Source organism: Amphiprion ocellaris, chromosome 18 (genome assembly GCF_022539595.1).
Source record: "Amphiprion ocellaris isolate individual 3 ecotype Okinawa chromosome 18, ASM2253959v1, whole genome shotgun sequence".
NCBI lineage: Eukaryota > Metazoa > Chordata > Actinopteri > Pomacentridae > Amphiprion > Amphiprion ocellaris.
In genome coordinates, this window is record NC_072783.1 from 31,449,906 (window position 1) to 31,463,657 (window position 13,752).

General features: G+C 41.8%; 1 protein-coding gene across 1 annotated transcript in view; it reads right to left on the reverse strand.

The window, feature by feature from the left end:
• Nucleotides 1–2,922: 2,922 nt before the first annotated feature.
• LOC111570635 (carbohydrate sulfotransferase 15-like) overlaps nt 2,923–13,752 on the reverse strand; it is a 38,616-nt gene continuing 27,786 nt past the window's right edge. Inside the window, exons 4-8 of the mRNA XM_023273501.3 lie at nt 12,331–12,474; nt 7,564–7,720; nt 6,369–6,525; nt 4,520–4,667; nt 2,923–3,501 (exon numbers count right to left, since the gene is read on the reverse strand). Of these exons, the coding sequence (XP_023129269.1) occupies nt 3,302–3,501; nt 4,520–4,667; nt 6,369–6,525; nt 7,564–7,720; nt 12,331–12,474 (806 nt within the window). The 3' untranslated portion in view covers nt 2,923–3,301. The remainder of the gene's footprint in view (nt 3,502–4,519; nt 4,668–6,368; nt 6,526–7,563; nt 7,721–12,330; nt 12,475–13,752) is intronic.

Sequence of the window (13,752 nt, forward strand, 5' to 3'; positions counted from 1 at the left end):
CTATATATATATATATATATATATATATATATATATATATATATATATATATATATATATACACACACACACATCTAAGTTCAGGTTTTATTCATTTCCTGTTTTGTTTTGGCACTTCCTGTCATGTGCTTGTACTTCCAGGTCTTTGTCTGCTTTGCCACCTGTGTGATCACCTGCCACACCTGAATGTGCTCCCCCTGTGTGTGACTGTACTTTCTGCCTCAGTGAGTGTATATAGTCGCCAGTTACCGGTTCGTGCTGTGCCATCTTGCCATTATCCCAGGATTTATCTCTGCACAGCCTTCCCTGTGTTACCTGAGGGCCTGGTCTGTAAGTATTTTGTGTTCCTTAATTGTTTGCTTTTGTTTACTCCATGCTTTTGTTACCTTTTGGATTTTTGATTTAGTTTTGCCTGCTGTCTGCTTGTTTTATCTGGGTTGTGGTTGATTTTTGGGAACCAGCTTGTGCTAAAGCTCATGTTTGGGTCATTTTACTGTCGTTGTTAGTGTCTGTATTTTGGTAGGCCCTTCAAGTACTGTTTGTCTTTGATAATAATAAGCTCATTATTGCAACCCTGAATTGATTTTTTTTTTTTAAATTCCAACTGTTGTTCGAAGTTGTTCTGTGTTAGCACTCCAATGAGTCCCTATTGGTTGTGTGGAGGGTCTAAACTTTAGCATGAGGTGGCCGTGGGCACCTTGGGCCACCATTTTGCTGCGGTGCTGCTGTTGTGTTGCTTGCTGTTGTCTAATGCTTGCTTTTATATTGCTACTGCTCTAATGTCATACATTTTTATTGGCAGTAGATGTGTTTATTGTTGTTCTGATTTGGTTTCCCTGCATATTTCATGCCTGCGCTCAAGGATAAATATTGTGCAGCTCTTTGTTTGAGGAAACTTGACTTGCTCATAGTCCATTTATATCATTATTTCTCGATATTTTTGGCTTTCAAAGAAACTATCAATGGTTTTAGTCCCTTTCTCTTCTTCTACACAGAATTCATGCTCAGCTTAAGTATTGGAGATATCATTTATGTCAAAACAAAGGATTTAGTTGAGCTTGAGTTATGCTTTACTGTTTATTTTCATAATTACATTTTGCTGCTCTACTGTGTGTCACGCTGCTGCTACTTTTAGTTGCATTCATTCTCAACCTTGAGCTCATTTCCATTCCGATGGTCGTCTGCTGTTAACAGTATTTGCTACTATGCTGCTCCTGCACTACACTTGCTGCTAATGCTGCAGCATTTCATAAGCTCCACCTCCACCCCAGCATCCATCTGTAGGCAAACTTTTAAGTTCCCCTGGGCTGAAGTTTATTATCTCCACTCTCTACTCTCTGCTGTGCTGAGTTTACTGTATCCTTGTGGGAAGTGTTGAAGTCAAAGTCTGAATGCCAACTGTATTACCATTATTTAAAACGGTAATTTCCCATGATGACAAGTTGTGTTCTTTGTGCTTAGTGCTGCCAAAAATTCTGCACAAAGTCATTGCAAAGAAATGAGAAGTAGAGAGGCTAAATGTGCGTTTCCAAAAATTCTCTGGAGTTTTCTCAGGGGCAATGCTTGTCCTGTTTCCTGTCAGTCACTGTATTCTGATACAGCACAGACAAGGATGAAAGGAGCTTTGATAATATTTGTGAATTCCGAGGAAATTGAAGTGGGTTTGAGGCTTTCAGTGAAGCGGAACCTCTTCAGCCGGCCAGATGAACCGTCCAACTCTAAACAAAATATGCAAATAATTTGCAGTCACTTTATTTTCTTCTTCTTCTCCCCAGTCAGATTGTCTTGATCTCAGTGAGGAAAAGGCTGTTGGCACTTTGAGATTGTGCAGTGAGGGAGCTGCAAAAAAAGGCTGGATCTCATGTTAATTAAACCTGTGACACTGAAGGTTGAATGTTAATTATGAAAAGAGGTTTTACAGAGTTATTGGGGTCATTTTTTCTTAAAGTGGAGGTTGACGAGGAAGGCTTCAGGGCTTCCAGAAAAAACAGACATGGCACATAATATAATACATGATGTGATTTCTTTGTAGCCTGGTTTAAAACTGAGGTAACTTTTCTTGAGAAACTGCCAATTTTCTGAACATTGTTGGTGATAAAGCACTGTTTTTACTGCTGCCCTAGCATAGTAAATTTCTGAAGTCCAAGTTTCATCTGTACACTGTTGAGGATTGTCTGCCCTCTGGTGTAGAAAATGGATATTCTCCAACTCCAGCACACACTCACTCTGTCAACACATGCCATTTCTTCAATTTAAATCACTCTGTAGCGTTTTAGCGACATGAAACTGCTGCTGATTGATGTGCTCCTGATTACCTTTTACTCTCTCCTACCTGCCTCTGTTTAAAATGCTCAAAAGTCCCTTTCAATAGCTAAATTAATTTGCCAGATTTTAATTGTCTCATATTCTAATCGCAAATACTTTAATTGAGCTCGTCACTAATTGGTAATTATTCAGTGTTTGTGACAAAATTTCAATAGAGGGGGAGAAAATTATTATGAAGGCTTGATCAGAGTAATTACATAGTTGCCTTTCAGGAAACTGACTCAATTTCAGCCAGAAAAGCAAATGGTCCTTTTAATTGCCTTTCATTTACTTTAAACACTCGTAACACCCAAATAAAGCGCATTATTGGATGAAGTTTACATTTGAAGGCAGCATATATTCAATTTAGAGTCTGTATTTTTAGCTTTTTAGGAGCAGTGGTGGTGGAAGACTGCAGCTACGTGTATTTTACAGTAGAGGGTGGTGTTGTTCCACTAGTAAACTGTGTTTTTATTACAGAAGCTGCCAGTGAACCTGAACATTTAAAAGACTCAAGTCTACTTGAATATATTCCAACTGTGCTGGATGAAAAGGGCAAAAATTAATAGATCTCATCTTTTCAGTTCTGTGACTATCTTTCAATTAATCAAACCAAACTTGAAAAGACACCGTAACACTTTAATATCTTTGAATTCACTATTTAATTTTGTACATCTGGTCACAAGAAAACAACAATCAAGAACCTGCCAACATCTCTTGTATTCACTCACTCTGTTTCTCTCTCTCTCTCTCTCTCACACTCACACTCACACACACACACACACACACACACACTAAACCACCACACTCGCTTTTGTGCTATTTTTCTATCTTTGATTCATCTCTGGTTATTTTATAACTTAAAAAATAATTTAAATAAGAAAAAAGAGAAGAAAAACATTGATTTTCATGGGCACTTGAGAGAGATGAAACCCAAACAAAGGGGCTGGTTGACGCATCAGTGGTTTTTAACTGAAGTAACAGGAGGTGGGCTGTTTTAGAGTTTAGAGTTATTCTCCCAGAGGAAGGAGTCATTCCGCAGCACTTTTGCCAATTTCTCGTTGAACGGCGTGTAAAAGTCCCGCAGGATCTCTTTAGTGATGGCCAGCATGGGTCCCAGGTTTTTGTCGGCTGGCCTCCTGGTGTTTGATGCCGGACTTCTTGTGATCTCTGACTCGATTTCTTTCGTCAGCGGCCCTGTTAAGACACAAACACCTACTTTCACATCCCCTCTTTTTCAAGCTGACGTCACATTTTCCTGCAGCACTAAACAAATGGAACAAAACAGTCTAAAAAGGACTCTGAAGCGGAAGATTCTCTGGGAGGTAATCGCACCTTGGATGGTGGATGGCAGCTGTTTGAAGAGCAAAGTCAGAGCTTTGGGGCAATTACACTGTGGAATACACCAGTAAGAATAAAGTAAGGAGGGCTTCTGTACCACAGGGCAGAACTGTTTTTAACTGTCATAAACTGTAGTCTGCACCATGTATACCCAAAGGAAAGGTTGGAATCTTTGATACTGAAAATATGAAAGGTGTAAGGAAGTTCAGAATTGTAGCTGATGGAAATTTAATTTACATTTTTTCTATGCTTGTGGGCTGTAGTGACTGAAGCACTTCAAAATCAACATTGTAAATGAAATATGTTCACTACGCTCATTTACACAGAAAAAGAAACTCCTCCCTTAATCTGTTTTGTCTCTTAATGCAGGCATTTGTGGCTGAATTGCACTGGAGTTAAAGTATTCAGGACTAGGTTTTATTTTCCACTTCCCACTAGATCGAATGACCTTTGCAAAGAAAAGCCGTGTACCAAGTGTCTTTTTCTTTTCTTTCCGGGCAATACCACATGCTGTCAGACTTTAATAACAATAATGATATAAAATTTTATTTGTCTGCGCCTTTCATCCAAGGACACTTTGCAGCGTCGAGCATAATTTTTTCAATATCTTGAATCTGTGTGAAACCGTGGGTGTTTTCTTACACCAGTGCCAACTCGAATCATATTGTTGCCATGCAGATTCTAAAATAACACAGGCTGCCTGATATCAAATTTGTTTAATCAGCACCTGCTTCAGATTCCTGCTGCTAATAATCACAGCCTTTGCAACATGACATACCCCTGCTTGTATTTAGTGAGCTGATTTGTATTAAACCGATCCCCAGGGGGAGTGATTACACAGAGGTCACACTTCAGGGATGTGATGCTCACTTACCCAGACTGAGGAAATCAAAGACTTTGTGCATCGTGTATTTCCTGTTCGAGGCATGGTCTTCCAACCTCAGGACCAGAATCTGTTCCCTGCTGAAGACCGTCAGCCAGTCCATTAGGTACACAATGTATATGCCGACTTGCAATCTAACCTGAGGGCACAAAACAGGAGAACTGACGTGAGGAAAAGGCGAGTTCTGTCCACGAAACCTCCTCCTTAGCAGGGGGACACGGCGGTGCATGCATAAACTTCTTTAATGAGACGAACAGAGGGAGGGAGGGAATTTCAACAGCTTTCATCTTCCCCATGAACTCGGCTGGGTAATGCTGGACACCGTGTGGGCATGTGAACATGTGCTGGTAATATGTGGCGCTAATTATGTGGAGCAGGATGGGAAAGATGTTACCTCTAGAATGAGAAACCTGAATCACTGAAACAGTTCATACCCCTCCATGATGATGCTATTTGGTTTTGCTCCACAATGAGGTGAAACCAAATGACATTAGGCCAGTTATTGATATCAATCAATCAATCAAATTTTATTTATATAGCACATTTCATACAGTTAAAGCAACACAAAGTGCTTTACAATATTTAAAATCATTAAAAACAAGAAAACCCATCCCTCCCTCCCTCCCTCACTTCATACACAGACGCACGCACGCACACACACACACACACACACACACACACACACACACACACACACACACACACACACACACACACACACACACACACACACTCACACACACACTCTCACCACTGACAGTAGGGAGACATAGCATGGCACTGACCATTGTGGAAAACAATAAAATTTGTTATAATTTTCCAAATATTCAACTGGTCTAGTTTCTCAGATGTGAAGATGGTTTGCTATTCTCTTGTCTATATAGCTGTAAATTGAAATATCTTTGGATTTTGGACTGTTAGTTCATCATTTTTCCCTTTTTGGTTTAAGACAAAGATTGATTCATATTATAGATTTCTGCAAAGCATTTGCATTATCCTACTTGTTGATAAAATGGATATTTTGTGACAGTATCCACAAAAAACTTTGTCTTTTCTCTTCCTAGCAAAACTGAAAGGCTTGTTAGAATAAATGATTACAAGCCAGACCAGCAGAACTTTCTTTGTTAAATTAATTTGGTACAACAGTTCAAGCCAACCCCTGTTCTCTCGCTTCGGTTTATTTGTTTTCCTCCCCGGACTCTAATCTGAGCTCTAAAACTTTTATCAAAGAACGGCAGGCATGCAAAGGCTTCTGTACGGACAGCTGTAGCAGTTCTCACATGGGCTTATAACTCTGAGAAGATATTAGTGAATGGACAATTAGGCCAGCGGCAGAGAGTGAGCATGCTCTGGAGGGCCATAAAGCTTGTCGGTGGCAGTTGGAGAGGAGGACCTCTGAATACAAGGCAGCCTGGGGGGGAGCCAGAAAATAAGGACAGGCCAGTCTACTCCACCTCCTCCCCCTCTCTCTCGCCCAGTCTGCCTCAGGGCACTGTGGGAAAAGCTGGCCAGGGGCCTAACACCGGGGCCCTGCACTGGCTGACACTAAGACTTGGTCTGGGAGTAAGAAGGAAGTTCACAGCACTGGTAAACTAGGTTTTGTGCTGCACAGAGAGGCTCAAGGCACTGAACTGCTCAGTGGGCTCAGCAGTGTTGCCAATCCCTTTCATAAAGTCTGTCCTGCAAGCTTTAGCATGTACTAATGAAGCGTGGATTTCACTCCATCTGTCTTTCTCGCTCCTTTTCTATTTCTTCCTTCCCACCAGCTAATAAACCGGGGCGCTAAATGCCGGTTTTCAGCAGAGCCACGAGACAAAGGCGGGAGGGAGGGAACACTCACTGGCATGGCATTGTTGACAGTAGTGTTGTACACACAGGAGCGCATTGTGTACTCCGTAAGGCACCCCTCGAATAGCTGCAGTGACTCTGACACCTTCTCGTGGAAATCCTCTGCAGACTTATTGGCAATTCCAAAGTAAAGGTAGTCGGAGTACAGCCTGCAAGACGACAGAGATGCTCTGTAAACAAATATGAACAACAAAAATAACCATGCAACTCATTATTTTTCTGTTTTTTACATGTAGCAGATGGGTTTAAACCTAATTGAACCCATATTTCGTCTTCATGCAAAGCTTCCTGCAGCAACACAGGGACAGATCTCTGTAGTTTATGGTAAACAAGGTGTGACTGCAGCGTTGACAGCAGAGAACACTTCCAGCAGTACAAAGCGAAGCAGCAAAAGGCAGCTGATTATGCATTCACTGTGGTGGTTTAAAAAAAAAGAAAATTTATAGTATTGATATTTTTATCCCTTTTCCAACAGTTTTTACATAAATAAAGCGAACCAAAAATAATGAGCCTGGGAATGACAGTAAACTCAACTCAGATTTTAGACAAGTTTTATTCAGCTGACTTCTAATCTTAGCTCTGATGATGGGAAAAAAATGTGTTTGGCGCCTCATGTCAGTCTGTATGGAAAAAAAGCAATGCAGGAGACACAGAGCCATATAAACGCTCCACTGCAATTTAGTTTGAGATGTTAGTGTCTGTACCGAGGAAAATGTCTCGGTTGTAAACAAGTCTCACGTAATAAAAATGGCACGGTTAATCTAATTGAGCATGCAATTCATTTCCCCCAGAATTGCTTTTTGGGGAAAGGTTGCATGGGCTCTGATTTGACAGACAAAGGCAATTACAGGGAGCATGTTCAGACATTTTCAGAAGTAAAAAATCAACGTTAACAGCATGAAAAAACCCAGTTTGAACAGAATACCTCTCAGGCATTCAGCAGCACGTGTATGATAAAGGCATCATAATGAAACTTCTAGGACAGATAGTGTGAGTAAAAGCAGGCACATCTTTTGCGACAACAGGTCTTTTGTTTCCTATAAACCGGGAAGGTATCGGTCTGTATCAGCAGAGTAAACGGTTATGATAGGGATGCGTTAGACGTGCGTGTCACAACTGTCTGAATAATTACTGGCACTTTAGTGCAGATGTGCAGCTGGTGACACAGTAACGGATGTTTCTCCCACCTTTCCACCGGGTCCCTGAGCATGACAATAAAGCGGGCATCAGGCTGCAGGGCGTGGATGAAGTCCTGGATGAGGAAGGGAGGTTCTCCCTCTGTGGTGTTGTCATAGAAATACACCCAGGCGTTGTTATCCCACATGGTGGATGCACTGGCTTCTCCTGCAAAAGATGCACCCACGGCGGTTCAAATAAAAATATGTGCACATCAAGATTATGTAGCCACAAAGACGAAACAAAACACACGTGTAAACACATTTTTGGCTTTTCTTACTGTATGGCATTCCATTTGATGTGTCTTGCTGAATATACTGTATGTACGGCTGTCTAGTCAATCATCGTTTTGAAATATATCATCGTAAACTGACTATTGGAATGCAGGTAAGACAAAACAAACATGTGAAAACAAGCTCCTGCACTCTGGTGACAGGCATTTTTGTAAAACGTTTGTTCTAATTAAAAATAACAAACACATCAGTCAAGTATATAAAGAAGGAAATGATTTTGATGATGAAGGTGGCAGTCTTTTTTTGTATAAATCAAGGCCTGTTGTCACAAAGATGCTTTCATTTTAGTTTACACGCATCTTGTGACACTGACAGTACAAATCTTTAATTGGCTGATTATCCTCCAAACTTCCTCCAAGCAACTAAAGTGTTTGCTGTCAGATTTGTATTCTTTATCATTTTTCCACTCACTTTTTGAAAAATAATCAAAATAAACAGATAAATCCCTTGACTTCTCTTTACAAAACAAGAATACGAAATAAATATAACCGCTTCTTCATGCAATTTCCCCTAAATTAAGGCTGGAACAGACAGACACAGCATGTTCTCAACACACAAGCAACAGGTCAATAAAACACAGGATTCTAAAGCAAGTGCGCAAACAAAAAAAGGCAACAGCAATTACACCTCTAGCTGTGAGCAAAACTACAAAATAACTTCAGCTCACACAGCGACGCCACCGGCGCTCATAACAAGTCAGAGGATGTCGTTTCTCAAACAATTTGAGGCCCGAAACTTTATCAGGCTGCGCTGAGAAATGATATCCAGGATTCATTAGGCTGTCTGTGCCTTCATTATCCTCTTATCTGTGAAGTGAAGCCGTGATGTATTTGGAGGGAACACAACACACGAGCCTTATCTGCCTCACTTCCTCGGAGAAAGGGATGATAGCCAGGGCCTATTTTCTCTGATGACAACGGTGAGAGTGAAACAGGATCGTCGCTAATGCTGTTATGCCTAAAAATGCTACACACTGTGATCAAGGCTATTTAAAGCTCTGCATGTCCATTAAAAGGGCTTATTTTGCTCTGCGGGGAGAGGCTGTAATAGGGCAAACAAATGGAGGAGCCAGACCGGCGTGCCTTTGGTGTTGCACAGTGACTCGGTCTTGGCTGTCGCTTGAAGAGATTCAGAAGCCCAAAGATCCTGGCCATAAGCCTGCACCTTACTGGGCTGTCCCAGGGCATGGTGTGAATACTGAGAGGGGCTTTGGCACACTCCTTGCAAGGATTATTTATTTAAAGAGGGAAACAAAACAGGCAGCATGCTAAGCTGCACTCAATGCACCAACTCAGTCCAGTGTGAAAAGGCCATTGTCGCGAACTTAAATCAGTTTTTCTTTGCAGCTGAGCAGTTTTTCTTTTTTGACAGTGTTTAGAAGACATGAAAAGACAGACAGAGCAGAGGGCCTGGATACAGGATATGCAGATAGAGGAAGGAGGTTCGTAAGACTTCTCCACCCCGCTGCGGATATTATTGCTGTCCTGACACAACAAAACAATGATTCCTTTATACAGCACTTCAGTGAAGTGGCTAAGTGAGGCAGAAGGAAGTCCAGTATTATTAAGCTGTTAGAGCCTCTCTTTAGGGCTGAGTCACCAGCTCTCTTAAACATTACCTTCCCTCTGCTGAAGTGAAAGTGGCTGCTACAGAGCAGTCCTGTGCTCCAGCCTCACTACCTGCTGCTTTAATAGCAGCCGTGTAATATTGGAGACAAGATTACAAGTGAAGTTCCAGGCAAGTGTCAGGTCACCCCGAGCCAAACGCTATTGGCTGCAGCCTGACGAGGGCGCAGAATACTGTCAGGCCGTGTTCCCCACACAGATCACAGCACTGATACATGACCTGAGTAACTAATATGATTCAGCAGTGTGGTGGGGAACGAAAGCTGTTCTCTGACATGATGTGGAGCTCTTACAAAACAGGAAGGCAAAGATTACACCGAACAGGAAATGTTTGTGCAACTAAGACTGCCTGGAGATCTGATTAGCATGATGTCAGACAGTGTTTTACTTGCTATCATTTGTATCTCGTTGTCTTAGATTCCCCAACGTCTAATTCTTAAGATAATCACTCCGTAATAGATTGGTGGTACTTTATTGGAATAGACAAATGCTGATAAGCAGCTTCTTGTCATAAAGTGCCTCACTATCAGATTTGCTGAGTTTGAAATTATGCTCTACTTTGCTTGCACAGCGCAAAATCAGAATATGATATTCAGTGCCTGGGTTACAGTTAATCTTGGGCCTGGAGCTGATATTAGATGCAAAGTATGGCTGGGTTGCTTTTGGATTATGAATGGGCTTAAGGTTAGGACAAGGGCTGAATGAAGGTTCAAACCTTGAAGCTGGATTCTTACTTTACACAGCAGCCCCGTCATAGATAAGGCATAGATTTTTTTTATTGTTTCAATCCAATTTCACCTGCTCGTATCACTGATGAAACAATGAGTGGATGCAATCAGGATACCTTGTGCTATAAAAATGCTCGCCAGAGTAACTGCATTTGCTTTCCTTTATTTAAAGGGTAACCCAAGGCAATGGTGTTTGATTTGTCTCATTACTACTTTGTAATTTTGATACTGAGCTGTTTTAAAATTAGTTTCATGGTGTCTTCACTTGGATCATCAGAAAGGTGTAGTGGGAAACACAAGCAGCCAAAAGTGTAAAGGAGTTTTTGTAGTCTCCATATAACACTTCCAATGTCACTTTGGCACAAACATGTAGTTGCACTTTTGTAGTTACATGCATGTGCAGGCTACATTCAAATTGCCAACTCAGGCCCCCTTCACTTATTGGTCAGATTGTAAAGCATACTTCCATTTTGTTGGCTAATCCAGGGTTAGGTTGTGGTGGAAGCAGACAAAAAATGCATTCAAGTTCTTAAATTACATCTCTCCAGCAACATTTTCCAGTTCCTCCTGAAGGGTCCCAAGGTGTTCCCAGGTGAGATGAGATATACAGCACCTAAGGGTCTACACTGGGATCTCCTCCCAATTGGACATATTTGGAAAACCTCCAACGGAAGGTGCCCATGAGGCATCTTAATCAGATGCTTGAACAACCTTGAATGGCTCCTTTCAACAGGAAGTAGCCGCGACTCTGCCCTAAGCTCTCACTGAATATCTGAGCACCTACTTTATCTAAGCCCAACCACAGCAGCCCAGCACAATGACTGCATTACTGTTGTCACTGTCTATCTCACACTCTATTTTACTGTCAGTCTTGAACAATATCTGATTCAACTCACCCCCAACTCAGAGGGAGCAATCCATCAGTTTCTGGCAGAGAACAATGGCCTCAGAGTCAGAGGTGCTGACTCTCTTCAGCCTGTTTTGCAGTCGGCTACAAGCCAACCCAGTGTGCACTAAAGGTCATTGCCTGATGAAGCCTGGAAGAATCACATCATCTTCAAAAGGCAACAGACCCACGTCACAATCATAGGGGGGGGAAATTCTAAAAGATTGTATTCAACATTACAATAGTAACTGTGTACAAAAAATTCTGTTAAATCTTGACCAAATTGTCAAGAATGAATACTGTTTAAGGAGGTCATCCCTCACATTGTGATTTCATCCACAACCCAGATTCTTCCTCATCTGACTCACAGAAAACCTACCCTGGAATTAGCCTGGCAGAAAAAGCAGAAGTGAAACTCTGCTTTTTGAAGATGACAAAGTGCAACGCTGAGATTTCCAAACCAGAAAAACTCGTCACCCCAACTAACCCTTGAGATTCTGTCCATGAATATCACAAACAGAACCAGAAGTAAAGGACGGCCTTCACAGTCCATCACACAACAGAAAAGTGTTTGACTTATTGCCGAGGATACAAACACAGCTCTCACTTTGAACGAGGACTGGATGGTTTGTAGCGACAGCTCTGGTACTCCATACTCTGGCAGCACTCCCCTACAGGGTTGTTCTCCAAGTCCACAAAACACATTAGGACAGGAAGGTCAAACTCCCATAACTCCTTCGGCAACTCCACAAGAGTAAAGAGCTGATCCACTGTTCCTCAGCCAGAATGGAGTCTGCATAACTCCTCCTGAATCCGAGTTCTGACAGTTGGTTGGAGCCTCCCCTCTAGCACCCTTTAAGAAACTTTCCTGGTAGGCTGAGCAGTATGATACCCTGATAATTGGAGCTGTAAAACACTTTCCATTGTAGTGGTGGTGTGGAAAGTGGAGTACATTATAATAAATTCATGTTGAGCAGGCAAAGCTGCATAAATGCAATCAGGAGCGGTGTCATTAACTATCCAGGCAAAGATATCACATTCTAGCAGCTTCTGAAGCCAGTCTAGCTGTCTGCTGCAACTCTAGAGGCAAAATGGCTAACTAATGCACCTAAATGACGAGACTTTGGTTAGTTTTGTTTCAGCCCTTCCCATCCCCTTTGCATCAATCCTTTAAATAAATATAAGATAAGAATTCAAATCCATTGAGTGTTTACCTCAAACATGAACTCACTGTCATTTCACTTACCAATGATGATGTTAGGGTGGCTGGGGGATCCACTGGCATTTGCTGTGAGGTTGCCCTGAATTTGGTAAGCAGCCTGATCAAACAAGTCCAGGTAATCTTCCACTGGGTATCGATCATGGAAGCCCTCGCTGAGGCGAATGATACCTGGCAGAGAGAGACAAAGACAGCTAAAGTGGATGCCCTTCATAGTATACACTTACATCTTTGGGTATGTTTATGTTGGCAAGTTATCACATCTTCGTGAGGCTAAAAATAAACTGCTGGAGCTGGTGTGTCTTTGGGTGGGAACCTATGGCTAAAGATGGGTGTGTATTCATCAAGCATGTTTTTATTCTTGCCCTTTCCTCCCCATGTGTTTCTGTGATCATATTGAAAGAGGTTATTAGAGCTTCATTGTTGTCCTGACTGCAGAGTGACCTAATTAAACCCGAGTTCAGGCCCAATCCAAATTCAGGAGGGAATACTGTCCCCGCTCAGTTTTTGGTGTTTCCAATTAAGGGCCAATGTCAAGTTAATGCCTTAAATGCAGGACTAGCAAATGTGTTTTTCATCTGAGCTGCTGTGGTGCACAGTATAATTATAATTTACTAGGAAATTGTTGAGATGCGGTGTAGGACTTAGGAGTATCCTTGCAGCATAAGGATAATGAGGTAACTCAGACATCTGTTACTTTCAGTGATGCTTTGATGGTGTACCAGTAAAACACCTTTCTCTGCTTAGCAGGAAAACATGAATAGAAAATTCTAGTAATGTCTCCAAACACCCAGCATGCATCATTATTCATCCAGAATGGTCACACTTGTATGAGGTGTGATGGCTCTGGTGTGTCTTGCTTCAGGGCTCCCCCCCCCCCTTCCCTCTGCTTTTTGATATGAATGAAGTGTCAGGCAATTTTGAAATAAACTGTGTTTCTTGATGAGAACTGTACACAGCAGGCACATCTGCTTAAGATTCAAACTGCTCCTCTAAGAAAGTTATGTGGTGCGGATCGCATCAAATCACCTTTTCACAGCATCAGCTGAGCAGAGCCTCAAGGGGGAATGAAATAAATAAATACAAAACAAGACCATTTGAATTCAGAGCATTCTCAAAGGATGTCTTAAGAGAAAAGTGCTGATTACCAGCACATAGCCCGAAGTACATGACTAGAAGGGATAGCGAGAAAGAAAGTGACAGCAAAGATGAAAGCATGGGGGGACAATAACTGAGAGGGACCTATGTCCTTGGGATAAAGCCGCACTTACTGCTGCGCAAAACATCAGAGGCTGCGGAAAAACATACGCGAGAGGCAGACAAATTAAGCCGAACAACTCAACCATATCCCACAGCTTTATGAGGTTCAAATAATTATCAACTCAAACTAAACACAACACATAAAATAAGCATTGCATGCAGACTGATCAATCCTCCAATTAGGTTTTG